The sequence below is a fragment of the Taeniopygia guttata genome, chromosome 2, assembly GCF_048771995.1.
Source record: "Taeniopygia guttata chromosome 2, bTaeGut7.mat, whole genome shotgun sequence".
NCBI lineage: Eukaryota > Metazoa > Chordata > Aves > Passeriformes > Estrildidae > Taeniopygia > Taeniopygia guttata.
The window spans coordinates 80392339-80420149 of NC_133026.1; the positions used below are offsets into that span (position 1 = coordinate 80392339).

The following is a 27811-nucleotide window of genomic DNA, read 5'->3' on the forward strand; positions in this document are numbered from 1 at the left end:
GGAAGAGGTCAAGGAGAAAAAAACGGAAGCAACTGGAAGTATGGAATACAGTTCCTTTAAATCTTCACACTGAAACTTCATACTTAATATATTTAACATATGAGAATTACTGGAGGCTAAAATAATTGGTTAATATTTAATAATTAGTTAAAAAAGTGACAGACCTCTTAAAATGAGAATCTGTGGGCTTTCCCCATAGGGAACAATGGAAAATTACCCATTCAATTTTACTGCTGCATTAATTATGTTTTCCCTATACATTCAGGGAGTATTTTCTATGAGTATTTACACTTACGTAAGAAAAGATGCAAAATACTTCTGAAACAAGTCTTGAAATCACCAGTGCTAAATTGTTTTATTTCCAACAACTAGCCATTACAGTATGTGAAACAAAAAGCGTCCAGAATAAATAGCTGAAGATGAAGCATCAGAATACTACCATCTTCGCTACTGCTGTGGCCCCTTAATGTTTCCTGCTTTTCAACCTTCACTCTTCAGATTCTCCAGGCCTACGGATATCATCAATCTTCAGGATCATTCTAACAACCTGAGTTGCCAGAGAAATCTGCTGTTTCTTACCAATCAGGGTTTCTATAACATGCTGCTGCTTCATATCTGCCAAAAGGAAGCAGAAAAATGAGACATCCTCATGAAATCTAGATATAACAGTTAACCTATAAGTGTTAGTAATTAGTAATAGTAAATTCCACATAATTTCAAAGAACATTTTGAAATTACTGCTCTTGGCCACTATGGTTTGCAAACATAATTTGTACAAAATAGAGTTTTACATCTGGGTTTTTATCAGAGATTCTAGGACATTAAGATACAACTCTCTTCCTAACTAGGTTGTGCTTTTCAAAAAGTAATGCAGAATGCTGAAAAGCTAAATTTCCATACATATATATTAAAAGCACCCTAAAGGCTCAGCAAATGCTAAATAAGTGAAAAGTCAAATGCCATCAAACAGGAACACCTAATCAAAGAAAAATTATGAATTCACAAATTACAGTTTACCACATTATTTTCTCAAAAAAACAACATAAGAAAGTGAACAGTGTAGATCCAGTTGAGAATAAGGTTTTATACACTGCCTTCTTAGTCTTCATATATTTGCTCCCGGCTTATATATGCTGACATATTCGTGTGAACATCATTGTCTACAAATAATTCCAGCCTTTTGTTTACTCCTTCACAAGCTGTTTCTCAAAACAACTGTTTTTATGACTGCAGTGTAACCTGGATCACTAAAACTGCAGTATTTAAATCACAGCTTGCTCACCTCATTGTAAGAACAGCCTTCTTTCCTGTACCATCAGTCAACATCTTCAGTTTATCTCGCCACCAGAGGTTTTGAGACAATTATACATTTTCCTCCTGGTAGACATACATATACTCTCCAAGCACATTCCCATTTATAATGGCAAGGCACAAGAGTTAGAATAATCCAAATAGATTAAAAAAAACCACAGTGAGCATTTTGAGCTTTTGAGAAAGAAAAGCTTTTATGCTCCTCCTCCTCTACGTTGCAGTTCTTACCATTTGTTCCTTTCTGCAAACAGTCAATGCCCAGAGCAGGATTATTTTCTTTCACCTGCCTTGCCCGCACTTCTGTCATTGTCTGTATTGGATTCATACCACTGTTCTCCGAGAGGGCCATGGGAATTACCTCCAGGGCATCTGCAAAAGCTCTCACAGCATACTGTTCCAAAGATGGGCACTAGAGGAAAAGAAATTCAAATTCATAAGCTATTAAACTCCAATGTTAGTAAAAGCAGATTTTCATACTAGATATAAAATATATAAACACAACAAACAGATTTTATTTGGAATATAATAACTAAACAAATACCTCTGAATGATAACTTGAAAATTAAAAAAAAAAAATTAACTGCTCCTAGTACAGAAGGAAATAAAGTACGGGAAATGACTTTTTACAGAGACAGGAAGGCCAACTTCTAAAACTGGTTATCAGGAAATGTCAAAAAGCATGTTATGGAACTTTGAAGTTCTGGAATCTCTTAAGGCAGGCTCAATCCTTCACACATTAAACAAAATCTTAACTGTTCCTTTCTTACCCTATCTGCTGCCTCACTGACTGCCAAGGCACAAGATATTTCAGCTGCGCCACCACCATACACAATACGATTGTCACGAACGAGATTCCGGATTACACACAAGGCATCGTGAAGAGAGCGCTTTGCTTCCTCGATGATCTGGAATTACAGAACAGTGTGTTTGACAACACACACATCTGAAGGCTGTGGAAATTGCAAATAAACTCTAAGATTTTTTCATGGCTCCAATGCAGCTCTACTATTGCTCTGTTACACTACTTAAAAATAGAGAATATTAGACATCCAATGGCAAAGAATAAAAATATGCACAAAACCACACCATTATTTGTTAAACCTGTAATTTGAAATAACAAAAACTTACATGAAAAGGTTCTCAATCTCGCATATTTACGAGACACAAAACACTGAACTTTAAATGCCAACATTATTGTCAGACTGCAGTTTCTATCCACTTCTCACTTGATGTAGATTTAACAAAAACGCCAACCTTTAAAGCAGTATTCCTGCTTTCTTAGAAGAAAATTTCAGACTACAGTATGCTCTTTTTTTTCCAAAGGTTTTCCATTTAAAGTAGGACTTGACCTATAGGAAATATAATTTAACACTAACAGAGCAACCAAAATCCAGTTGAGGTACATAATCATTTAAAGTGGTCTCAATTTGAGGGGAGTGGGGGATATAGGGTGTTGGGATATACAGTTTGCAGTAGTTTAGGGTTTTTATTTAAAATTATCTTAACTGGACTAAATCAGAAGTGATACAACTAGGTCTACAATAAAACCAAATCTGTCAAAGATGCTAATATATCTTTACTCATAAAAGTGACCCTCTCATGAGGAAAAAAAAATTAAGACCATCCACAGGTAAAAGCATTTCTGTATTTATGAACTATATGGTCTAACAGAGAAAAAAAGTAAAGTTTTAGTTTAAAAACATAGGATGCAAATCTAACAAGTTACTTCTGACACACAGTCCTGACTGCCTACAAGCCTTACCACCCCTCCTCTATTTGCCCACACTTCAAGGAAAATGTAGACAAAGGCAAGAGGAGTACTAATACGCTTTACAAAGAAGCTACATATTCTGCAACTATGTATCAAAGCAAGCATCTCACCATTTTATTTCCTCCTCTAATGAAAATGGTGACAGCTCTGGAGTTCTGACACTGTTCAATGAGGAGCATTCTGTCCTTGGTTGTTCCGAAGGAGATCTCTCGGACAACGCCTGCGAAGCCCAGTTTCTCTGCCGTGAGCTCACAGAAGCGAGGCACGATGCGCCCTCCCGTCGCAATGGCGATTAACTGAAGTTAAACAGCCATGAGTCACTTTAAGAGGATTTTTCCATGGTTATTTTCAGAACATAAAACTAGTGGAAAAGCATCTGTCAAATACCTACTCCAAAAGGTTAGTTTTGCAGCACTTCGAAGTAGTTCAGCCAATGTTTTGTTTCTGCCAACAGCAGGACAAAAACAGAAACCTTCCTAGACACCTAAAATTTTTATTAAGTAATATACTTAATATGCTCCAATTATAAACCATAATCCCCTCCATGGTAGGTTTTTCTCTCAAATCCTCAATGATTTTTCTCCAAATCCCACCCATATACACAATTATGCAGTGATACTCAGAAAGCCTGAACTTTTAGCTGGTACAGTCTATTACTTCATAAATGTTTTAACAACTGGCACAAAGCCCAGTTTTACTTACTTCTATTTCAGGTCCACCAACCCAACGAACAGCAGGCAGCTCATTCTGGAGCAGCAAGTGATTTGCCTCATCATCAAAACCCCACTGGCAAATGGCAAGGTTTGCACCAGTGTCTTTTATCTAAAAGCAACACAAATCATCAACCTTCACTCTTCATGGTTTTAATTCTCCCAATTTTCTCAAAAGACAATTCTTAAGAATAATCCTCTGGCACACACAGATCAAAATATATTTTTAACCAAGCTGGTATCTCTTTCCTACATTACATTATCTTTGATTCACAGCATTACAACTGCTTGTATGTTGCTTCCTACCATGATTAGCAGCTCATTTACAGGATCAATGCACTATGCTGTTTTCTTCTAAAGGTTATGAAAGACAAAGAAATCAGAAATAATCCCAAAGGCTACCTGCTTCACCATCTCTTCAAACTTCTCTTTTTCATATTTCTGCAGTGCCTTGTAATCATCCACAGATGTGACATCAAGTTTATGTTTGGTTTTAGGCTTAGGTGGTTCAAATGGACAAGTAAGGATTGCAATTTTAGCATCTTTTAGCTCCTGGACAAATAATAATAAAAAAAAAGATTATTTTTGACCTCATTAACATCGTTTTATTGTATTTGCAAAACATACACATGTATCTTTATAAACACAAACATATGAACAAATGTGAAGATCATTTGACTTATTCTAAAATTAACTAAGTATAACTAAATAATTCTGTCAATAGTCTCAATAAACCACTTAGAACAAATTCCATAGCTCCAAGACACTGTTTAAGCCCTTAACAATCTTTACCAGTCATGCCTTTTTATGGTTTAATGTTTAAAAAAACAAAAGAAAAATTCAGTTAAACCATCCCTTATCCACTGTGACCACTGAGAACACTACTGGTCTTTGTAACAACTTTTCAACTATTACATGACTGTTATTTTCCACTAGTCTTCCTTTCTACAGGATAAACACTGTTACCTGCTAGGTAAGTATTTTAGAAATGTAGAAGTTTTCTTGAAGTACACTGCCCAAAGACTTGGAGAACTTACCTACACCAAACACAAAACAAGGACAGTTTCCGGGGTGTTCCAAACAGGACAACATGGCAATTCACAAAGATTAAGAATCTTAACACTGCATTGCACTAAGCATATTAAGCATATCACACACCAGCAGTAATTATTTCTATATAACATAGAATCCTGCACCTGTCCTCACTTAGCAGTACAGTAATTCCTCTCTTCCACCACACTTTCTCAATATTGTTGTAAATTCTAACTTGATCTCTTCCAATATGAAAAATTTCATGCTCCTTGCCCCTTCCTCTGCTGATATATGGTGAAAAGCCAAGACTGTGTAAACACTTAATAAATGCTAGGGTGACATTTGAGGTAGGCTAGACACTCTTATTTAAGTCATTACACACAAGAGACACACACAAGGACAGCACTTACTTTAGGCATTTGTGGATGACTGAAATCTTTATCCACAATCACTCCTTTAACCAACTGTGTATCTTCCAATCTACCACCCACTTTGCCTTGCACTTTGATCAGCTCAAAATCAACATCTTTACGTTCCATGTCTGCTACTGTCAGTACAGCGTTCACAGCAATCTCTGCCATTTGCCTGTGACAGCGGTTCACTCTAGGTTTGAAGAAAATACAGTCATGTTGTACTCCCTTTCCACCATTTGGAAGAAAAAGGTCATTCTATCAATAGATCTTAAACAGCAAGAAGTACCACTTACAGCAATCAACTTCTGCACACTATATTAAAAGAGGGGGTCCTGCTTGTTTGTTCACAGAAACAGAGGGTGCTGGCTATGTCAGAAAACTGAAAACATGGTACAGTTGGTGTGAGGAACCTTTGCCAATGGAGTCTCAATCAAGATTTGGAACAAGTCAGGAGAACTAAACGACTAAAGAACATTCAAGAAACAGAAACCATGCGTAAGACAATTCTGCAAGGGAAGCCCTTCCAATGTCTACATTTATGAACTACACAGAGAACCCATAAAGGAAAATTGAACTTTTGGAACCATCTTAGGTGAAATTTTTTTTAGCGGAAAAAAACCCCCCTAAGATGACATGTTGTTATTTTTAACAGATTCAGATTACTTTTGGAACCTGCTATGATGCAGAAACCTGGAACTAACAGGTTAGAATGAAATTGATGCTGCAGCTATTTAATTTCATGGAAATGACCCTTTGGAGATGAAGGAGTCACAATTTCTTATCCTGGGACAGGAGTCCATGGAGGAATTAGCTAAAACAAAACACAGAAGAGCCTTCAGCAGCATTTCAATAACATAAACACCAGGATTTCTCCTTTCCACGCAGAGGGTTTTCAATGGAAGGGTAAATATTCATTCAATATTCAGTTTTTGTGACTTACACTTTAGAGCCCAGAGTTGTCTTTGCTGTCTGGATCAGAGGCTCAGTGTTCTGTGGATCAACTGGGAAGCTGTCACTGATTTTGTCTAGATGCTCAATAGCAATGCGTGCTGCCTGCTCATAACCATCTGCTATTCTGATGGGGTGAATGCCTCGGTCTAGCAACTGCTCTGCCTGTTCCAGTAATGCCCCAGCCAGAACTATTAAAAAAAAAAATTAAGAAGTTTTATTCTTGTTTGGAGCATAATTTTAAGTACATTAAAAAACATATTTTCTGATTTTTCTGCAGTATTTTAAGAGTTCAAGGTTTCCTAAATAACAAAAAAACCACGAAAACCTCTACTTGCTTTGCTTAGCAAGAGAACCACATTAAGACCAAAATGAAGCACAGGCATCAAGGCAAGACAAGGAGACTACATAAGAAAAATATGCAAAACAATTTTTGAAAGTATCAAAGGGGCTCTCAGCACTACCTTAAAATGTAACCAGACTTCAAAAAAATACAAAAGATTCTTCCTGATTAGAAGACTTCTCATACAAGAACTGACATACTGCAACAATAAATACTCCAAAGAAGTGCTACAGAAAAGCTACTGTTATTTCTCACAATTTTTTAAAATAGCTGAAGCAGCTTGATTTTAAACTTGAAAAGGGAAGCTAAATTTAAAACGCTTTCTTACCAACGACTCCTGTAGTTCCATCCCCAATCTCATCATCTTGAGATTTAGCCAGCTCCACCATAAGTTTGGCTATCTGGTGATCCACATCCATCATATTCAGGATGGTAGCACCATCATTTGTCACAGTCACCTCACCATCCTTGTCCACCATCATTTTATCCAAGCCTAAAAAACATATATTCAAATGATTAAGGAAAATTTTGAAAATTCCCCCACAACAATTATTAAAAGAGAAACACTAAAAGTTTTTTATTGTTACCATTGGGCCCAAGGGACGTTCTCAGAGTACTTGCTACAGCCTTTGCTGCCATTATGTGAGACTGTAAAACAAAGCATAACAAAGACAGAAGTTAAATCATTACCACGCATTCCAAAATCACAATATTAAGCTAAGGAAAACACAGCGAGTAGTGCAAATGTTGTAATTTAACTGACAACTATTGCTTGTATTGCTTGTGCTGGCTCTGCTAAAGCATGCAAAAGCAGAGCAGCCAAATGACAGCCCTAACGCTCAAAGCAGGGAACAACAGAGGCCGGCAACACTAAAGAGAAGGCAGTGCAATTTTACCCATCATAGAATCATCACAGGATGGTTTCGCTTGGAAGGGACCTTGAAGACCATCCAGGTCCCACTGCCTGTCAGAGGCAGGAACACCTTCCACTAGACCAGATTGCTCAGTGCCCCATACAACCTTCCCCTGAACACTGCCAGGAATGGGGGCATCCACAACCTCTCTCTTCCAGTGTCCGCTCTCTTCTTCCGTCGGGATTTAGACCACCCGCACTCAGCCCCGGCCTTTCTTCGGCAGCCAGCTTCAGGCGGCGGTCTAAGGGAGGGGGCGTGGGGGCTGGGCAGGAGCCACGGGAGGGCCGCGCTGCCCCACGGGGGTGCCGGCCCCACGGCCCGCAGCTCGGGGGCGGATCCACGCCGTGCCGCGGGTCCCCAGCCCCGGGGCGATGCTTTCTCTCTTCCTCCATCCCTCCCCCGCTCCCGGGCCCAGTCCGGGCTCCATCCGCCCTGCGCCTCGGGCGGGGCTGGCGCTGAGCGCGGCATCGCCTCGCCCCAGGGGCTCCATCCTCCCGCCGCTCGCGGCAGCACGGCACGGTACGGTACGGTACAGCATGGCTTGGCGCAGCACGGCACACCACAGCATGGCGCAGCACGGCACAGCATGGCGCAGCACATCATGGCGCGGCGCGGCCCAACCAGCGCGGGCCCGCGGGTGGCCCCGGAAGCCGCCCCGCTCGCTCACCTTGAGCGCCTCCAAGCCCATGAGGCGCGTCTTGCGCTCTTGGTCCTTCAGGATAAGGAAGGGCCGCCCATACTCGTCAAACGCCAGAGTCCCCATGGCCGACATGGCTGCACCGCCCGCTCCGACCGCCGCCACCCGCACGCGCGCACTTCCCAGAAGTCGCCGCGCCGGCCGCGCCCGCCGCGCACCGCCCCGCGCCTGCGCGAACGCTGCGCCGCGCCGAATGTCACGGGCGGGAGCTTTGTGGCGCTGCCAGCGGAGTCTTCTGGAAGCCGCCGGCGCCGGGGGAGGAGCTCGGCTCACGGGGGCGGGGAGGGAAGGAGGGAGGATGTGCCGAGTGGGGCGGAGTACGGGCGCCGGGTGACGTGAGGGCGGAGGAGGGAAGGCGGACGGTGGAAAAGTGTGCGCGGCGCTTCTCTCCGGGGTGCCTTCGGAAAGGTTTCGGCCCCCCACCCTTTCGTAGTGAAGTGGTGCTGCTCTTCCCTGTAGCGGTGCGGGCCGAGCGTAAGGCTGGGGTGTTCACTGGCGAGGCGGGGTGTGTGGGTGTCTCTTAGGGAAGAGTTGCCCCGCACAGGAGGAACAGTTCTCTGGCGCTGTCCCCGCGGCGGGGCGGTCCCTGCCTGCCCGCCCTGGAGCTGTCCGGGGCGATCCCTGCCTGCCCGCCCGCCCGCCTGTGGGGGCCCGGGGTTTAAATGGGAACCCCGTTCCTGCCCTCTCGTGCCTCAGCTTTTCAGACGCTGTAGCGTTTCCTTGGGGTTGGCTGAAGTGTAGGGTGTTTTTTTCCATCTCTTTACGTCGTAGCTCTTTGCTACAGGACACTGATTTGTCTGAAATGAGCGAACACGCTGTCTGTCCGTCCCCAGGAGTGATGTCCCAGGCGCTGGCGAAGGAGGTCCCGCAGGAGGAGGGCGAGGGCGGCTCCCGCAGGAGCAGCTGGGGGCTGCTGGCCGCGGCCGGTCTGGGAGGTACCCTGGTGGCCCTCTATGCTGTAGCCACCCCCTTCGTGACCCCGGCCCTGAGGAAGGTGTGCCTGCCCTTCGTTCCTGCCACCGCCGCTCAGATCCAGAACGTGCTGAAGATGTTGGAAAACAGAAGTGGCTCCCTAGTTGACATTGGTAGCGGAGATGGCCGTATTGTAAGTTATGGATGTTGCCTCTTAAAAAAATGCCGAAGTGCTGGGGCTGCGTTTTCTCACGCTTAAAAATGTCTTGTCTTTGGCAGCCAGTGGTTGTCTCCGAGTCTTACGGAAAGGATAGAATCTGAGAAAGGTTTACATTCAGTTTTGATGAGTAATAAATAGTTTTGCTGCAGTCTTAACTGTAGCTTGACAAAGGTAGTGGACAAAATGTCATTGTGGCGACTGGAGGGAATCACAGTGCATTCACTTGGCAAGATGCTATCAGAGTCTTGGTGCTGATTGACAAAGAGCTGTGATTCCACAAAGGTGTGTAGCTGCAGCAAGTGAAGCTGTGAGATGTTTAATGTATAAAGGTGATAGAAGTGTAAAAATAAATGGGCAGTGAGCGATGGATTATAAAAATAAGAATCCTGGTGTGGTTAGAACTGTAGTCTTCAAACCTTTTTGCACTGCTGGCTTCCCCACTTCCAAATCCATGTGGTGAAACTGGAATAAACACCAAGAGAAATTGTGAGGATCATGAAAGAAAAAGTGATACTGTGTTTCCAGGGTATTGCTTGAGCCCCAGTTTATGAAATATGATGAGGATATAGTGGAAAATTGTGTTTTGGTTTTTCTTTTGTTGCTGTGACATTTTGTGTCATTTGTAACTAACTTGTGTCATTTGCTGTGACATTTTGCTTTTTTGTAACTATCTGCTTCAAGTCAGATTTGCCAACAGGATGGTAGTTTTTGATGAGAACACATGAGTTCTTGAATGCTACCTTTGTCCATGTTTTATGTGAATGAGTCAACTGTTTGTCCATGTAAGAAAAAAATTGATTTGGAGCCCCATGTCTGTGAAGATTGCTTGAATTGTGCCTGGGTATGAAAAAGACCAAAAAACTTAGGCATGAGATAACTTAGCCATCAGAAACTTCATCATTGTGGCTGCTGACTCTCATCAGAGGTATTTAATTTTAATAGGTACTGTGTCATTGATTCTGATATGTAGGTGCCCAAATGGAAACTGAACACTATTTGGAAAGCCAGGTGCCTAAAAATGAATGCTTGGTGCTTCCTTGATGCATCTGCCCTGACAAAGTCTGTTCAAATGCTTTTCATTATTTAGCACTTACTCAGGTGTAATCAGTGGATAAATATGAAGAAATTTACTACACTTCCAAGTCTGGTAAAAATGTCAGATTCTTTTGGTGAATTTTCAAGTGCTCCTTGTGTGATGGAAGATTAATTATTTTAACAGCATGAAATACATGGTCTAGGTAAAGCTGTTTGAGAAGTTCTGTTAAGAAATGTGTACTTTCTGAATTCAGCTTGCTTGTTTTGTAATTGCTAGTTCATCAGGTGATTGCTGATTAGAAGTTTGCTCTAGCCTTTTAAATTATGTCTTAAACCTTTATTCTAGAAATCAGTGCATTTTTTGATTTTTTTTTCAGTGTAGATTAAGATTGCTTTCACACTCTTTCTATTGGTATGTCATTTTGGCTCTGATTCAGGAGCTGCTCAAGTGCCTATCCCTCACTGCTTTTCAAATAAGTGGTCTAATTTTGAGTGTTTTTGCTTGTGAGTTTCATTGTTCTCTCTGTGATCAATGTTGGTTCTCTTTAATTCCAAGACATTGTAATGAATGTGTTAAATTAAACTTTTATATGGATCATAGATGTATTGCAAGCTCACAGCTTTGCCCTGTGATGATTTGTTTTCATTTTGTTTGCCTAACTATATTTCATTTGGACTAGTAATAATAGCAAAAAGTAGTTTTGAGTTTCTGTTCACTATACAGCTGATGTGTTGGGCATTAAACCCAGGGTGACTTAGGAAAGTGCTTCCCTTTGATTTATATTTTAAATAAAACTGTGAGCTTCTATTTAGGTGAATTGACTTTTATGTTTCAAAGTGAAGATTTATTTTCTTCCTTGTAGGTGATAGCAGCTGCAAAAAAGGGATTCCAGGCTGTTGGTTATGAATTGAATCCCTGGCTAGTCTGGTACTCCAGATATAGTGCCTGGAGAGATGGAGTACATCAGAACACCAAATTTCATATTTTGGACTTATGGAAGGTGGGTGGTGAATTATATAAGAATGGATCTGGGATGATTGAGAGATTTATAAGTTTGGAAATACTTTCCTGAAAAAGCTGAAATGCTGTCTGACCTCAAGGTGCTGTACTGGATTTTGAGCAAAGTGCTTGTGCTGGGAATCTGGTTTCTTTGGGCTCAGTATGCTGTTCTGCTGCTTTTGTGCTTTATTCAAGTGCTTCCTTTATCAGTAGCAGCTCCTTGAGCAATCCTGGACCTGATGAATTATGTGGGAGGGTTTTTTTTTGGCTGTGGAGGTTTGTGTTCAGAGAGAAACATAAGAAAACTTCATGGCACTGAGTGGAAGAACTTGGTCATTAGAATGCCTAGGAAGTTTTTATAGCTAGCTTACATTTAAAAGAAGAAGGGGCAAACTTAAAGCATACATGATTTTATCATATACAGGAGTTGTGAAAATGACCCTTTAGTTATTAGTAAAGTCATGTAGGTATTTTCTAAATGAATGCTTTCTGTGCTTCTAGAATTACTATTCCATATTCTTGGCCAGATAGTAGAAGTTTTTTGCTGTTCGGCGGTATAAAGTTTTCTTGATGTGGAAATTCTTGTGATGAAAAGTTGGTAAGGGATCTCCTTACATATTTTTGATCTAAATCCCTGTTGAAAGAAATGCAGCTAGAGGAATTAGGAGAAAAGAATGGTGAAAATTTATCTAAGTGCCATTTTCAATAAGTTTTGTTCTCAAATTTTATTTTAGGTTTCTTATTCCCATTATAGGAATGTTGTTGTTTTTGGAGTACCTCAAATGGTAAGCTTGCTATTTTTTTTCTTTATTACTGTATTTTATTTATTATACTGTTAAATTATTGTTACAATGTTTATTTATTTTAATGCCAAGGCATTCAGTGTTAATACAATAATCTGCAAAATGAGTCAAGCTACAGATGGTCAAAGGTAGTCAGTAATAACCGTAGAATAGTAAGGGTTGGAAGGGACCTTAAACATCAAGTCCCAACCCCCCTGTGCATGGGATACCTCCCACTAGACCAGGTTGCTCCAGGCCTTATCCAGCCTGGCTTTGAGCACTGCCAGGGTTGGGACACCCAGTTCCTGGGCAACCTCTTTCAGTGTCTCACCACCCTCACAGTAAAGAATTTCTTCCTAATGTTTAACCTAAATTTCCCCTTTCACTTTTTTTCCATTCTCCATTGTCCTATCTCTGCAGTTCCTGATGAAGCAACCCTCTCCAGCTTCATCAGGAGATTCCTCCCTGTAGGCTCCCTTCTGATACTGGAAGGTTGCTATGAGGTCTGCATGCAACCTTCTCTTCTCTAGTTCCAGCTCCCCTGCCATGAGCAGGGACACTTGACTAGACCAGGTTCCTCAGAGCTTCATCCAACCTGGTTTGAACAATTCCATGTCTGGGGCATCCACAGCTTCTCTGGGCAACCTGTTCCATTGCCTCACCACTCTCATGTGAAGAATTTCTTCCTAATACCAATCAAAACCCACTCTCTTTCAGTTTGAATCTCTTCCCCCTTGTCCTGTCACTTCCTGTGCCTGTAGAAGGCCCCTCTCCATCTTGTAGGTTCCCTTCAGGTACTGGGAGGTTGCAGTTAGGTTCCCCTGAAGCCATCTCTTTTCCAGGCTGAACAAACCCAATCCTGTTATCCTGTGCTTCTGTATTGCTTGTTCCTTTGCTAAGGCAGGTGTGAGATGAAATGAGTGAAGATCTTTATGTGATGCCACACCATACAGCATACACTGAAAACATTTCTGCAGCAGTAACAGGAAATGTAATAAATCTTCCTATTCTGTGCTTGTTTGTTTTTTCAACGGCACCAGAAGTAAATTTCTACTTCAGATTCCAATTGTAACCCGCATTGGAAACTGAAGTGCGTATGGGTGGGATTTAGTGAGCACCGGGATATTCCTCATGCTGCCAGCCCTGGGTACTCTCTTGCCTGAGTTCCAGCAGGGGGCACTGGAAACGTTTGGATTTGCGGTCAGGAGTTCTGCCACTGCTGTCTCAGTAAACTAAGAATAAACAAATGCCCTGGGAAAATGTGAGTAAACTCAGCAGAAATACTGAAATAACTTTTAAATGTAATAAAGTGGCACACATTAGCTGTGATAGAAAGGGTAGCTATAGGGTTCAGGATAATTTTTGTAGATCCAGTAAATACTAGGTTAAATTCAGCAAAGTACTGTCATAAATGCAACTGCTGCAAACATATGAACCTCTGTGTTTCCTAAGCATTCGTTTGCTGATGATCCCCTTTGAGTTTACTTCAGAAGTTGTTAATGCCCAGCTTCCTGAATGACTAAATTAATTTTCTAGAAACCTTAATGCATTTGTTCTTTTTTACTTAGGAACAATAGATCTCTTTAGCTTTTTTAATAATGCTGGCCTGATTTGATGCTTTCACACAGTGTTTTTATATTTCATATCTGAGATTAGCTTTAAAAACCTGAATTTATTAATCTTCAGGGAAGACTAAGACCTCTCTTGTTCTTGAAAGCATCTGGGGGGAAGGTGTGTTTGTTTCTGAGTTATTGCAGAGAGAGACTTACTTGTTCAGGGGAGGGTGATGGAATTCTTGCCAGGTGTTCATGTTTGCAGCTCTTGAGTATTTTAACTGATTATATACTGTACAAAAGGTTTACTAAACTATGTATCTATGTTGACACATTAAAAATTTCCCCCAAACCCTGGCTTCACATAAAATACAGTATGATTGTAACACCTAATGTAACTGATATATTTAGCTTAAAAACTAGTTTGACTGGTTCAAGGATAGGATTCTTTTTGGCTAAACTTGGCTGAACTACTAATCATGTTTTCCAATTTGTGCTAATTTGTCACTAATTTTCATAATTACTCCTAAAAAATTAGTCCATGTCTATATTTTCTGTAACAAATTTTTTTCTGGTGCCTCAACTCAGTTTTAGACAGCAAAGTGGGCTTATTTTTCTAGTTTAAAGTGCTAGTAGGCTTATTTTTCTAGCTGTTTAAGGCAGCAAAGGTATTTAAAAGCATTTGCAGTGTGGATGAAATCAAAGCCTTAAAAATATTTGGAGGCAACTCTTTGGTATATTAGATCTATGACTTTAATTTTCCTAAAATATTCAATTGTTAGCTTAAATGTAGCTATAATAAGATACCACATCAAAGGCTCACCCTGCATGTGATAGTGGAAGCTCTTTGCAGCCTTTGGTAATACCTTTTCTTTAGTCAGTCTTATTTTCTAATAATGTTGTTTTGGGTTTTGTTTCTTTTATCTTTTTTTTTGAAATTTTATGTATTTTTGTCTTCGTGACTTAAATTCAGCTATATTTGCAAATAGCTACTGCCCTTTTATTTTTTTTTTTAATATTTAAACATTACATCATGGTAACCAAAGTAAATCATATTTTACATGTAACATAAGTAGCCTGTAGAATTTGCGGTTAAAATTACTTATTCAGATAGATACAATATATAAGAATCAAAGGAACTTCAAATGGATGTGCACTGCTGATCTGCTTAAACACACCATCAAACTTTTCCAAAGGGCAAAAGTGGCTAAATCTGCTAGGTTTCTTTTTTTTTTCCCCTAGGACATAATCACTATCTGGGATGGAAAAGAAATTTCTTTTAAGTCTACATGTGTTAATTTATTTCTCACTTAATTCATGGCAGAATTAGCAAAGTCCTTATTAGAAAAGGAGCATCTGACTGGTCAGGGTGTTGCTCTGTTCTAGAAAAGTAGTGCTATTTCCCCTGACTTTCATATCCTGTCAGTTTTTGTGAATAGAGGAAAGCTGGACTGTAGGTATTCAACCAAGGACAGTTGGTATGTGACACGGTTCCCCTCAGCATCCTGCTCTCTAGAGTGGGGAGAGATGGATTTGGTGAATGGAGTGTTCAGTGGATAAGGAGTTGTCTGGATAGCTGCATTCAGAGAGTAATGGTCAATGTCTCAGTGTCCAGATGAAGATCAGTTACAACTGGTTTCTGTCAGGGGTCTGTATTAAAGCAGTCCTGCTTAATATCTTCATCAATGGCATAAAGCACTGGGATTGAGTGCACTCAGAAAAGTTTGCAGATGACACTGAGCTGAGTGGTGCAGTTGACGTGCCTGAAGGACAGGATGCCATCCACAGGGACCTGGACAAGAAGTGGGCCCATGGGAATATTATGAGGGTTAACAAGACCGAGTTCAAGGTGTTGCACCTGGGTCAGGGTAACTCTAAGTACCAACATAGGCTGGGGAATGAACAGATCAGAGCAGCCCTGCCCAGAAGAACTTGGGGATGCTGGTGCATGAGAGGCTGGACATGACCCAGCCATGTGCACTCCCAGCCCAGAAAGCCAAACATGTCCTGGGCTGCATCCAAGGCAGCATGGCCAGCACGGTGAGGGAGGGGATTCTGCCACCTCTACTCTGCTCTGGGGGGACCCCACTTGGAGTGCTGCATCCAGCTCTGGGCACCCCAGCACTAGAGGGATGCAGACCTGTTGGAGTGGGTTCAGAGGAGCTCCTTTGTTGTGAAGGCAGGCTGAGAGAATTGGGGTTATTCAGCCTGGAGAAGGCTTGACTCAGGGGAGACCTTATTGTGGCCTTTTAGTACTTGAAGGGGACTTGTAAACAAGATAGAGACATCTTGTTTTTAGTAGGGCCTGTAGGGATAGGACAAGGGGTAATAGCTTTAAACTAAAAGAGGACAGATTCATATTAGATATAAGTAAGAAAAGTTTTATGAATAGGATGGTGGAACACTGGAACGGGTTGCTAAGAGAGGCAGTAGATGGGAACTGGATGGGGCTCTGAGCAACCTAATCTAGTTAAAGATGTCCCAGCCCATGGCAGAGGTGTTCAACTTGACTACCTTTAAAAGTCCCTTGCAATCCAAACCATTCCATGATTCTACATTCTCTTTCATGGAATGTTGCTGAAGGGATTCACATGCCTATGTTAATGGAGTGAGGATTCGACTGAGCTCAGTTTCAGTATTATTTAACGTAACAGTATTTTACCACAGACTGACAGCAGAATGCTTGCTTTGAGTTGTTGTCTGTGTGATGTTTTGAGTGTCCCAGGATTGGTCTTGGAGTTAGATTTTAAATTTTGAGCCATGATGACCTTTGAGTATAATACAATAGCTCATGAACCTTGGGGTGTCATAAATAGCATAAATTCAGGGGGCTGAACTTTCATTCCCTCAGAGAAGAATCCCACTAAAGAGAATCATGAATTGGAGCATGCAGTCTTTTCCCAGCAGTTTTATTTAAATTTGAATTTGAAAATAACCATTTTCTGGTTTTAGATATTCTTTGTCAAGGCATCAAAGCCAAAATATATATCATGAATATGTTCCTAAGATTAAAAAAAAAAAAATTACTCAAATACTGGATTTCTCTTGAGCACCTGAATTAGATTCTAAAGAGAATGCTCCTGGTTTCCTGGTTTTTACTGTTTCTGAGAGGTTTTTCTTGTAATTCAACAGATGCCACAGCTGGAGAAGAAGCTAGAAGAAGAACTTAAGTGTAATGCCAGAATCATTGCCTGTCGCTTCCCTTTCCCTTGCTGGATTCCAGATCATACTACTGGAGAGGGAATAGACACTGTGTGGGTCTACGATTTGAAACGTTCTAGAGGATGTGAAACAAAAAGCTTGGAAATTACACCAGAGGCAGAATCATAAACATCAAATTTGGTTTCTTACAGAAATTTTCATCTTTGACTGGACCTGTTGAAGATAACATTAATGTGGAGAGAGCCCTGGCATATGAAGATGTATATTCACTATAAGAATTGAAGTACAGTGGCTGTCTGAAAGCACACAAAGGTTACTGAAAGGAGTAGTTAAATGGCTTAATATGATGTCCTGATTTAAATCCATCCAGCAGTGGAGTACCACACAGATGTTCACTCACTGCAGTCCACAGATTCCCCCCGGAGGATAGGAAAGAAAACTGAAAGAAAGGTCATACCCATGACCATGGATTGATATAGGAATAGTTTAATAATTTAAATAAATTAACTCATAATAACAACAACAACAACAACAAAAGAGGAGTAAAACCCAAGAAAAATGAGTGATGCATAATACCCATGCTTACCACCCATTGATGGATGCCCACCCCATCCCAGAACAGCGACTGGTCCCTCCTTGCCAACTCTTCCCGGTTATATACTGGACATGATGTTCTGTGGTGTGGAATATCTCTTTGGTCAGTTCAGCTCAGCTGTCCTGGCCCTGCTTCTTGCTCACCTCCTTGTTAGCAGAACACGAGAAAATAAAAAGTCCTTGGCTTGGACTAAGCACTGCTCAGTATCTAAAGTAACTAAAACCATTAGTGTATTATCAGTGTTAGTCTTTTCTAAATCCAAATGATAGTGTTGTACCAGCTAATAGGAAGAAAATCAACTCCCAGCTGAAAGCAGAATATGTTGTTAGTCAAAATTATGGAAAAGTTTTTATAGAAGAGGAAAACTTTAATATGGAAAAGGGTTTAGAACACCATTCATTACAGTTAAGGGGAATATATGTATAAATTCAAATGCTCAAATTTGTAAACTTAATATATACTAAAATGTGGGAGATGGATGATGGGTGCTGCTGCCTAATATCTGTTCCCAACAAAAACCTCTCCTGTAGAAAAGCAAGTTGGGTAAACATTCAGGCAACACAGTCAGATCCACACACCACACTCATCGCAGCTGGCTCAGCGAGAGAGGCAAGAAAGGCTCTTTTGGCAAGGTTTTATTCCAGCAAAGTCATGTGAAACTGAAGGTAACCCAGCAAGAAAGAGGACAACCCCATGGAGCAGGCAGCTTAAGAAGGGGAAGGGCTGGAGGGAGGAGCTAAGGGCTGGGCAGGGTGCAGCCACCAGGGGTATCCAACCAATGCAGGAACAGGGAAAGGAGAAACCAGGGGAAGTCTTTGTATGAGTCTTGTCTTTTCCCCCCAGGAGAGCTACTCTATGGTAGTGACTGGTGTCGCCGGGGCAGAGGACTTGGGAATTGGCTGAGAGCAGAGAGTTCCTGGGATGCTACAATATACATTCTTTCTGACCCTACAGAACATTTGGTATTGGTGTTGGAATGATGTGCAAGTGTCTTCTCAAATGAACTGTATTTCCAAAATGTCTGAATTTTGTATGCCAAGTACATGGTGCTGCATACACAAAACTGGTTCAGATGGAGTATGATGATGACACCAATGTTTCACACCACAGCCTTGAATGTGTACTTTTAAAAGCTGAGTATGACAAAATGGGCAAATATAATAAGTTGTTTCTTCATTAACACAAGTGCTGCCTCTGATTATATTAATGTTTTTTTAATTTGACTTGTGTTCTGTTTTAGCATCTGCTGGAAAATAAACTCCAAGTAAGCCACTCCTCTTCTTTATCTCTTTCAGTAAGGGAGGGGCAAAAGCAGAACTTAGGGGTTGAGATAGTGTTGGAATCCTGTATGCTGAGAATTTTAAACTTTCTGTACTTAAAGACACGGACCCACAAGAGAGCACTGCATTTGACCTGAAGTGATGGAACAGGCTTTTCAAATTGATTAATAGCACTGGGATTATGGGTGTGTAGTTGGTTAGAAGTCTATCACAGGGTGGAAAACTTAGAGTTTAGGATTTTAGAATATAGAAATAAGTATGAAGCTAGATGGAGGTTTAAGGGCAGAGGCAGGTTGTTCTTCTTTACCTTCTTCCTTCTTCATGGGTTTGGGTGATGCTTTGTGACTGGACAGAAAAGTCAGCATTGTGGACTTTGGGGGATCAGTTATTGGGTTAAAAGGGAAAATAATCTAGGTGTCCTTTCTTAATTGGATAGTTTAGTTTTAAAAGACCTTGTAACAAGAGTTAGTCATTTTGTGCCTTGCTAATGAAAATGTGCCACAATCATGGTAGTGAGACTGTAGCGTAGATAAGAAATGAGAAACACCTGAGTCCGAACATGAAATGTCATCTTAAGTGGCTTCAATCCCGACCTCAAGAAATCGATAAGGTAGCAATTTACTGAAAGCACAAAGCAAGAATAAGACATAGCACAGTAACAATAGCAATATTAATAGTAAAAGGATACAACAAGAAGGTATTTTAGTGACAAAAACGGGTGTTCGCCACTGGGAACAGGAGTACTGTTGGATGCTTCCAGTAGTTTGTGTCCTCGGACAAAGGCAGCATGATGGCTGGGCAGGCAAAATGGCTAACTCCCAGTGGAGCACCAGGGTTTTCCTACGGAAACCATACCCTCCACTGATGGCATGTATGGTGCAGAATAACAACCTGGTCACGATGCTAAGCTCTGACCTCTTTCTTCAACCAGGACGACTTGTTACAGGAACACAAAACTGCAGGATGCTTTTACTGAACTCTTACTGGTGTAGGCTGTTGCAGATGACCATAAATTTTCCTAATCTTTCTGATTTAGGAAAGGTTTCAAAAGTCATTTACTTCTCAGTGAAGTGCCACCATTTCTGTCTGCTCCAACTTTGGATAAAGATACCGATGAGAGTTGTGCAGGCTTGAAGGCTGTCTCTGATTCCAGAGCTAGTTGTTCTGTCTAGTTTGGCTAAATCTGATTAAATTTAATTTAATTTATAGTGAGATGAGAAGGAAAGTTTTCAATCAGACTAGTTTTCCCTTCTATTTTTCCATACCATCTGATGAGATCTCATAAAATGGTGTCACTGTGTGGCTTTTCCTTGTAAGTGAAGCAAGTTCTCCCTGTCCTTTTGCTGATACTGGTTTGCAGTGGGGTACTGTCACTGCGTTGGTGTTTTCCTTTCCTACCACAGTTACAACACTTTTCTGTTGTCTGATGGTCTGCTTACTCATTGTATTTATCTGGTTCTCAGGTAGAGTTTTAGTTTTCACCCATTAGCAATTAGGCAAAGCTCATAGTTAGCCTCCCCTGGCCCCAGTTATCATACAGCCTGTTTGTTAAGCAGTAATGCTCTAAGTTTGTCAGATCTTTGCATATATGTTACCCATGGAATGAAGCTAAAACAAGCTGGGCAATTGTCACCTGACTTCAAGGCAGTCATTACCACAACTGAAATTAGCTCAGTCCAAGAGAAGTGCCGAGGTATTTGAGGTAAAAGCAAAGTCTGACATTTTATCAGGTGTTGGGAAAGGAAATTCGGCTGGTCTGTAGAATCTGATTTGAAAAGAGGTTGGGTGCTATTTGGAATGTGTAGTCTACAATGATGTCTGTACCGATGCTTTTTGATTTTGATGTGAGGGGACAGGAAGAAGTTAAAATATAAACCCACACTGAGGATTTGAAATGGAGCATGGTTTTGTCCTGAAAATGTACACAAAACAAATGGCAAATGTGTCTGTAGTGTGCAAAGGAGATGTGATTTCAGCATTACATGGCAAAGCACATCTGTGAACATGGAGACTGTGTACTGAAGAACACTGTCTGGTAAGCAGTTTGACAGACTTTCGCTGCAAGAATGCATAAACTATCTTGTAAAATTGCACTAAATGCTTTCTATAATGATTTAAGTGTTACAATCATTAGATGGAGTGACAGGACAGGGATAGAGTGGCTTATCTAAAATGCCTGAATTTAATATTCCAAGGCCATAAAACTGGAACCTCAGACAAATCTGAAATAATTTCTAACAAAAAGAGACTAACAAAGGGAAAATCAACTAATTAAGCAAACTTCTTCCCTGAATGATCATAATGGAAAAGAGAAGGCAAAATATTTTGATCCATTGAATTGTGTGTGACTCCTCTGCAGTGCAATGCTTTGACCCAGGTTTTTACAATCTGCATTCATTAAATTTAGTTTGTAGGAAATGAAGCACTTATTTACTCTTCTCCTGTGTTTGACTATATGTTTTTCTATTGCATTAACCTTTGTCTGCTAAAAGGTAAAATTGAATTTCTCTTTTTTGCCTGTGGTAAAGGTTTTGGGATGTGCACTTCCTAGTTACCACCTATTGCTCCAGGAATAGGTGGGCACAATATAATTAACGATATGATGACCTGAGCTTTAGGAGTACTAAGTACTGTCCTCCAGGTAAGGAGAGATTTATCATTGTTTCAAAGTAAAGCTGTTTCTTGCTCTGGCTTTTGAGGGCCTACACTGAATTAGGCAGTAGTCTGAAGGTTTGGGATTCCTTATGATATAAGGAAATGTGCTGTATTTCCTGTTTCTGTGGCTTAAGTGTGAAATGGAAAGCAAAGTATTCTAATTTTGTCCCAGGAGGACTGGGAAATAATTTTGTTGACATACTGTCCTTTTCTATTACTTGCTATATTCATTTGATAGTTTTTGAGATTATATACTTAACTGTGACTTCAGTTATCACTGTATGGATTATTATGTTGATACACTTCCAATTGCTAAGGTAATGTATTATGATTTTGTTGATATGATACTTCAGATTGACAACTTGTTTCTTCTGAAAACCAGGAAAGAGAATTACCATCATCAAATTACAGTGTCAGTCTGAAGCTCAAAGGAGGAAACATTCAAGCTACACATACTTTTCAATATCAAAGTAATTTAGATACACAGAAAAACCTGCAGTTTATCTTCATTTGTATCTTCTAGTAGAATCACAACGCCTTTCAGGAGATGTGTTATTTTTTCTGTGCCCTGCCAGATTTTAACAAAAAAAGGTGTTACATTACTGAATACCTAGTGCTTTCCTGATATACTGTAGAATTTAATTTGTTTGTAAATCGTAAAGGTCAGAGTCATACTTAAAAATGTGTTCTTTGTTCTTTCCCCCTTTTTTCTCTTTTTTCTTTTTTCTTCTTTCTTCTTTCTTCTTCTTTCTTCTTTCTTCTTTCTTCTTTCTTCTTTCTTCTTTCTTCTTTCTTCTTTCTTCTTTCTTCTTTCTTCTTTCTTCTTTCTTCTTTCTTCTTTCTTTTTTTTTTCTTTTTTTGTAGTGAGACACATTATGTCCATACAGGTTTGTGATGCAAGATGAATTGAATAAATGCAGCATCTTAGTGCTGCAATTTTAATTTTGTTGTTTTCCATTTTGCAGAAATTGGCTTTGTAGAGAGAAGGAGGCAGGTATGGCTCATGGCAAGACAGCTATGAGATAAGCAGCTTGCTCAGTGAACTGCAGAGTCACTACAGCCACACACTAAACCAAACTTGACCAGATTTGTTTGGGAAATGTACACTTATTTTGTGGGTTTTAGGCATTTCTATATCACTGGGCATAATGAAGTTCTTGATTTATCCTCTGGTCTGATTATATGCTGCTATTTCATCTAGTACTGCTCCAAGTAAGTTAATCCTCTTGTCTCTGAGCTCCTCTTTGTTTCTGACTCATGAGTAAGAATATACAGGTAAGAATATACAGAATCTGGTTTCAAATTAAGTACAAGCCAGTTGAGTGAATGTGGTCTGTGGAAAAAGAGTTCCAAATCCCAGGCTTTGGGGAAGTCTTCCATCTTTCATGAAGGACACAACTCAGAAAGCAGCAGAGATCTCCTGAATTCTGCATAATTTAACAATGACTTGAGCTTTGCTTTTCTTACACGTGTATTCTTTAAGAAGTTTGACTGCTATAGTACCATTGCAAGATCTGTAGGAGAAGTAAGCAAAGGCAGCATTTTGGTTACCATTTGTATTTGGAGCTAAGAGAGGAAAGGAGAAAGGGGATTGCCTGAAGAAGGGCAATTGATTTTGATCTATTTCAAAAGCATCATCCATGTGTACTTCTCACTGAATTGGAGAATCCATGCCGTAACTGGGCTGTGAGCATTCACTCAGAAATGGGCTCGTGTCTGATGCCATTGCTCTTGGATGAACAGTAAATATCGATAGGTGGCCTCATACTTCTGCGGTTTAATTTTCCGTGGTTTACAGTTACTGGAGCATTTATTCAAGAAAGGATGTGAGTCCTTCAAATTCATAGTTGAATTTTGGATTGGCCTGTGCAGGGCCAGGAGTTGGACTTCAACAATCCTTGTGGGTCTCTTCCAGCTTAGGATATTCAACGCTTCTGTGGTAGAAGTGGGTAGCCTAATGTCAGATTTAACGCCAGTAAATTCTGCTGTGAGTGAATTATTTTTCTTTTACATTTGCCAAGATTGCAGTTCTGTAGTTTAAAAATGTAGCCCCAACTTGCTTTTCAGAAATAATATACATTTCTTCTAGAAGGTTTCTTGAATTCTTAGTAAGACAGCATGGCATCTATGTTTAACTTAAAAATCACCCTTGAGCAAGATTAATGAAAATATTAATTTTGCAGCTTTTTTCTTTGCATGATAATCTTTCTGTTAATCCTTGTACCTTTTACTGAGGGAGACATACATGGACAACCACCACTTTTCCATTGTTCTTTTTCTGAATTCTCCCTCATATTTAAGTGTTTGCTTTGATTTTTCATATTCTCTTTTCACAATTTCAGTGACTTCATAAATTAATTGGTCTTCAAATTTCTTTTACATGTTTTTTCTGCTGTAAATTAGTTTCCTTTCTTTTTTTTTTTTTTTCCTAGCCACTTTGCAGGAAGACTAAATATGTTAAGCAATGTTCTTTTTCTCTCTAACATTTTAACATGTATTGAACAGACCTTGATTTATTTAGCAGTCTATGCTGACAGAGCCTGGCTTTTGTTTCCAGTGTATGAAAGAAAAACACATCTACACCAATGGTATTTAGAGTGAAAAATAGCCTTGGTCTACAACAATTCTGGCTAGTTAGTAGTTCTAAGTACCTAATTTCACTTTTTTTTTTTTTTTTTTGTATTTCATCACATGGCAAATGAATACAGGCCTTTTATCCCTTTGGTAGTTCTTTGGATTTGGGTTATTTGTTCAGGTGTGACTTTTGCTGATTTCTTTTTCTTAGTATAATGTTGGTATTTCTACTAGAGGCTTCGGTTGAAATGTCAGATGGGTGTTTATTCTGCAAGTTGTTGTATAGAGCTGGAGGAATCACTGTGATGTACTCCTATGAACTGCTGGCATTGGTAAAAATTATGTGAAATCTGCTTAGCAATAAATGCACAGGGATATTTTTTGGCTTACTGTGTATGTTGTGTTTTTTTTAAAAGTAAAGGATGTTCTTGAAGATATATAAAACTTGTGGAACAATGAGGTCTTTGCAAGGTCAGAAGCAGTAAATTACAGGCTTTCAACTTGAGGTTTGTGGCTACCTTCTAAGGAATCCACAAAAAGTAATTTAAAAAGTAGATCTACTCTCAGCAGATACATTTGCTACCCATGATTGTGGTTTTCCACTGGAAAATTTTAATGTGTCTGAAATTATCATTTAAGAATCCCTGAACTAAAAATGTGGGTTTAGGTAAGATACCTGCTCAGTGGAAGGAGCTTATCAAAGTGAGGGTTTTTTTTCCCCTTCTTTCTGTTGTTGCTTGCCTGGATTGTTGAGCTTTTAACCTCTGCAGTGTATAAGCCTCTCCGTCTCTTCTGATGAGCATGTAATTTCCTATTCTACTACATGAGAGCAGTATTATGGTTTTGCATGTTCCCATTGCATTCTAATAATTCTTGCTTTTCAGGTAATTATATTTTTTTGTTTAGGGTCTGCTTAAACATTAAAATTACATCTTCAAAGCACCTGATGAACTGCCACTGAAGCCTGCCTAAAAAGCCAACAGAGCCCTTGAAACTCCTTAATGCTGTAATGTCAGCAGCTGTCCACACATAATCTTTGGTTCAGGGAGGCAGAAATGTGTGTTCCTCTTTCATATGCTCTCTTGATTCTTGGCATTTTTTTGAAAATGTAGGTGTGAGGAGAAGACACAAAAGGAGTTATCAGGAGAAGGATCAGTGTGAGCTCTGTGAGACAAATGTGAGTGGTGAGTGATATAGCTAAAATCTGTGCCTTCTCTGTCCCTCCAGCCCTTAAGGTTTAATTCTGTCTTTTTTTAAATTTCCCCTGAATTTTGTGTTGCTCTTCTTGAAAGTATGCTTCTCTTCTTTCTCTTGTTTCTCTTGTTTCTCTTCTTTCTCTTCTTTCCTTTCTTTCCTTTCTTTCCTTTCTTTCCTTTCTTTCCTTTCTTTCCTTTCTTTCCTTTCTTTCCTTTATAAATATTCCATTCTCTAAATTGTGCACAGGAACCCTCATCATCTGTGTTCATGTATATTTTATTGCTGCTTCCTTCTTTTAAGTACACAGAAACCAGACTTACACTCTGAATACCTTTATGTCAATACATAAATAAGATTTGTGTGTGTGATCAATACCAATTAAGTTTATTAGCAAGCACAGGTCTCACACTGAATCAATTCTAAAAAGAGTTTGAGCAAGACAATAGTGACAAATAGTGGTCATCATAGGAAAACACTTGCATTACTTAGAGATGGTGATGGTAGAGTTTTCTGCTATTGAGGTACTTTTAATTTCAGTGGGCAGTCTAATGTGCGAAGCCAAGTCAGGGAATGAAAAGGTAGTAGCAAAACAACACTGTGTGAGGTGCTTTAAAAGAAATTTCTTTTTAAAGATGTCTTCAGAGACCGCCTTCTGCCTTCATCTAAGTTGTTAAGTACAGTTTTTCTGATAAAGAGTATGTTGGTAGGAGAGTATTATTGGTTGAGCTAATGTAGCTAGTAAGTATCTAGAGGTGTTTATTCTGTAAATAAATAGATTAAAAATTCAGATAATTTTTTTACCTCTTCCCCCACCCCACAAATGAAGAAAACCCCAAAAAACAGCAGCCCTTTAGAGTGACAACTTTGCTGAATTAAAATGAAAATTATCTTTATCATCCTAAACATTAAATATGAGAAAAACTTTTAATATGAAAAACCTTGTCAACTTCAGCAGCTGGCTCTAATTTACTGGAGAGCATTAAATATAATATAAATCAGATCTAGAATGACTTAACAAATGGTTTAAGTTACGTAGAAGGAGTTACTGCTTCTTGTGAGTCTCCTGGACATACACTCTGAATTAGGTTGTTTGCTTATTCTAATAAAAACACAGATCAAATAACACTTTTCTCAGGATGATTTGTCTACTGCAGGAAAATTAAATAGTCTAAGCACTTTCCATGCACAGGAAACCTGCATGCTGGATCGGTCATGAAGTTTTATCTGTAGCTGTTTTCCTCATGCTCATCTGTACTTTGGGAGACTGTGAACATCAGATGATTGGAGTGAGGACATTTTTCCGCTTGGGTCATACTTGCATATACAAATTAGATATTGGAGCATGCCTTTAATCTCTTTCAGAATATGTGATCAATAGTGATCCATTTTCTAGTATTGTTTTAGTCTGAATGGTAAAATTTTCATTTCCACAGGCATTAAACTAGATACTGCTTATCATTCATCTTTCTTTTTTCTGTCATATGCCTGAAGAATCTCTGTTGGCAATACAAGTGTATTTCCATTTCTGTACAAAATACCCAGGAGATGTTTTGTTGTCCTTGAGCACCTTTATTACTGTGCTGAGACGGCGTTTCTGTCCTGGTGTTGCATACGCAGGTCGTTCATTGTCTGAGCTTGTAAGTACCCATGTTGTAAAGGCTGCTGCTTTCTTGTTGGGGTACTCCAAGCAGCACTGAACCCAGGATACTGGAGCTCAAGCTCCACAGCAGATAATCCAATAAAAGTATTGAACTTTTCTTTGTATTTAGTGTTGTTAGGTCCTCCTTGATCACCATACCCCATCCCTCCTCCCCTCTACGAATAAATAGCCCCCCACCCCAACCTCATCCACCAGATTGCATTTATTTAATGTTGAGCTGCTGGTACAAATGACCACATTTCTTTCCAGCTTTATCTAGGCCATGGGCCTACTGAGACCTGTTCAGTTTATGTTTTGATATAAGTAGGCTCAGTTTTAGCTTCAGCTGTCTCAATCAAGGGTCTGCCTAAGAAATCCTCAAAATCTTTGAAGGCAGTGAAATGAGCAAGCTCGGGGTGCTGAACATTTCCTGGCGCTTGCTGTCTTAGCACGATGAAACATAGCACTGATGTAGGCACACAGTTTGTGGTAACTGGGAGTGGGGCTGCAGTGGAGCCTCATTCCCAATGGGCTACAGGTGAGCAGCATTGAAGGTGATGAGACATGCAGTGCTGACCAATCACCACAGGGTGCAGAGGGCACACATGTGTAAGGCATGTAAGATGAAGGGTATAAAACTTTGGACTGAAGAGCAATAAAGAGCAGTGGCTTGAAGCTTTCTGAAGCGGTGTTATTTTGTGTGGGCTGATGCTTTCTGCTATTGTATGGTGAGTCTCTGTGTATTATGGTTGTCTCAACTGCGACATGTGCTGTGACACACCAGTGATTTTTGTAGGCTTTTATAAAGACTGCTTTAGTGTTGCTGAATTTTCTTTCTCTCCCTCCATTTAGGAACTTTGCTAAGCAAAGGCAAAATTCACTGTACTCTCTGACTAATAGTGGTAGAATGCAGTTCCATAATTTACACTGCTCTTAGTTTCTGGCATAAACTATTTTTAAACTTTCCTTAACTGGAGGGCAAGACCTTGTAATCCTTCTATTCAGCACAAACTTATGAGCAAGGCTCTTGGACTGAGGAACTTCCATTTCTCTTTGGTAAATCTCTCA

The 27811-nt window shown here is 40.0% G+C and overlaps 2 protein-coding genes across 9 annotated transcripts; one reads left to right on the forward strand and one right to left on the reverse strand.

Annotated features, from left to right (window-relative positions):
- Positions 1-330: 330 nt before the first annotated feature.
- On the reverse strand, positions 331-8304 carry CCT5 (chaperonin containing TCP1 subunit 5). The gene is made up of 11 exons (XM_002189604.6): positions 8110-8304; positions 7116-7176; positions 6857-7021; positions 6178-6376; positions 5235-5427; positions 4195-4344; positions 3785-3904; positions 3193-3378; positions 2079-2216; positions 1540-1720; positions 331-615 (listed from the first exon to the last, which is right to left on the reverse strand). Exons 1-11 carry the CDS (start codon positions 8212-8214, stop codon positions 488-490), a joined length of 1626 nt encoding a protein of 541 aa, XP_002189640.1. The 5' UTR covers positions 8215-8304; the 3' UTR covers positions 331-487.
- A 72-nt stretch (positions 8305-8376) lies between these two features.
- Positions 8377-18670, forward strand: ATPSCKMT (ATP synthase c subunit lysine N-methyltransferase). 8 transcript variants are annotated; one of them, XM_030265696.4, is made up of 6 exons: positions 8406-8547; positions 8973-9244; positions 11170-11307; positions 12041-12091; positions 16774-16895; positions 16995-18670. In XM_030265696.4, exons 2-6 carry the CDS (start codon positions 8978-8980, stop codon positions 17008-17010), a joined length of 594 nt encoding a protein of 197 aa, XP_030121556.1. In that variant the 5' UTR covers positions 8406-8547; positions 8973-8977; the 3' UTR covers positions 17011-18670. The 8 variants fall into 8 exon arrangements, with proteins under 8 accessions (XP_072780431.1, XP_030121556.1, XP_030121550.4 ...); XM_072924330.1 differs by having other exon boundaries at positions 8377-8511; positions 16774-18670; XM_030265690.4 differs by having other exon boundaries at positions 8407-8613; positions 8924-9244; positions 16774-18670.
- The last annotated feature ends 9141 nt before the right edge of the window (positions 18671-27811 follow it).

Bases quoted from the DNA above. Each gene is read 5' to 3' on its own strand.
- CCT5 (XM_002189604.6), bottom strand. From the start codon at position 8,214: ATGTCGGCCATGGGGACTCTGGCGTTTGACGAGTATGGGCGGCCCTTC. The intron at 5,428-6,177 runs GTAAGTCACAAA...CTTCAAACCTAG, and splicing joins ACAACTCTGGGCTCTAAAGT to AGTGAACCGCTGTCACAGGC. The intron at 2,217-3,192 runs GTGAGATGCTTG...CTGTAATTCCAG, and splicing joins TTAGAGGAGGAAATAAAATG to ATCATCGAGGAAGCAAAGCG.
- ATPSCKMT (XM_030265690.4), top strand. From the start codon at position 8,942: ATGAGCGAACACGCTGTCTGTCCGTCCCCAGGAGTGATGTCCCAGGCG. The intron at 9,245-11,169 runs GTAAGTTATGGA...TCTTCCTTGTAG, and splicing joins GTAGCGGAGATGGCCGTATT to GTGATAGCAGCTGCAAAAAA. The intron at 12,092-16,773 runs GTAAGCTTGCTA...GTAATTCAACAG, and splicing joins TTTTTGGAGTACCTCAAATG to ATGCCACAGCTGGAGAAGAA.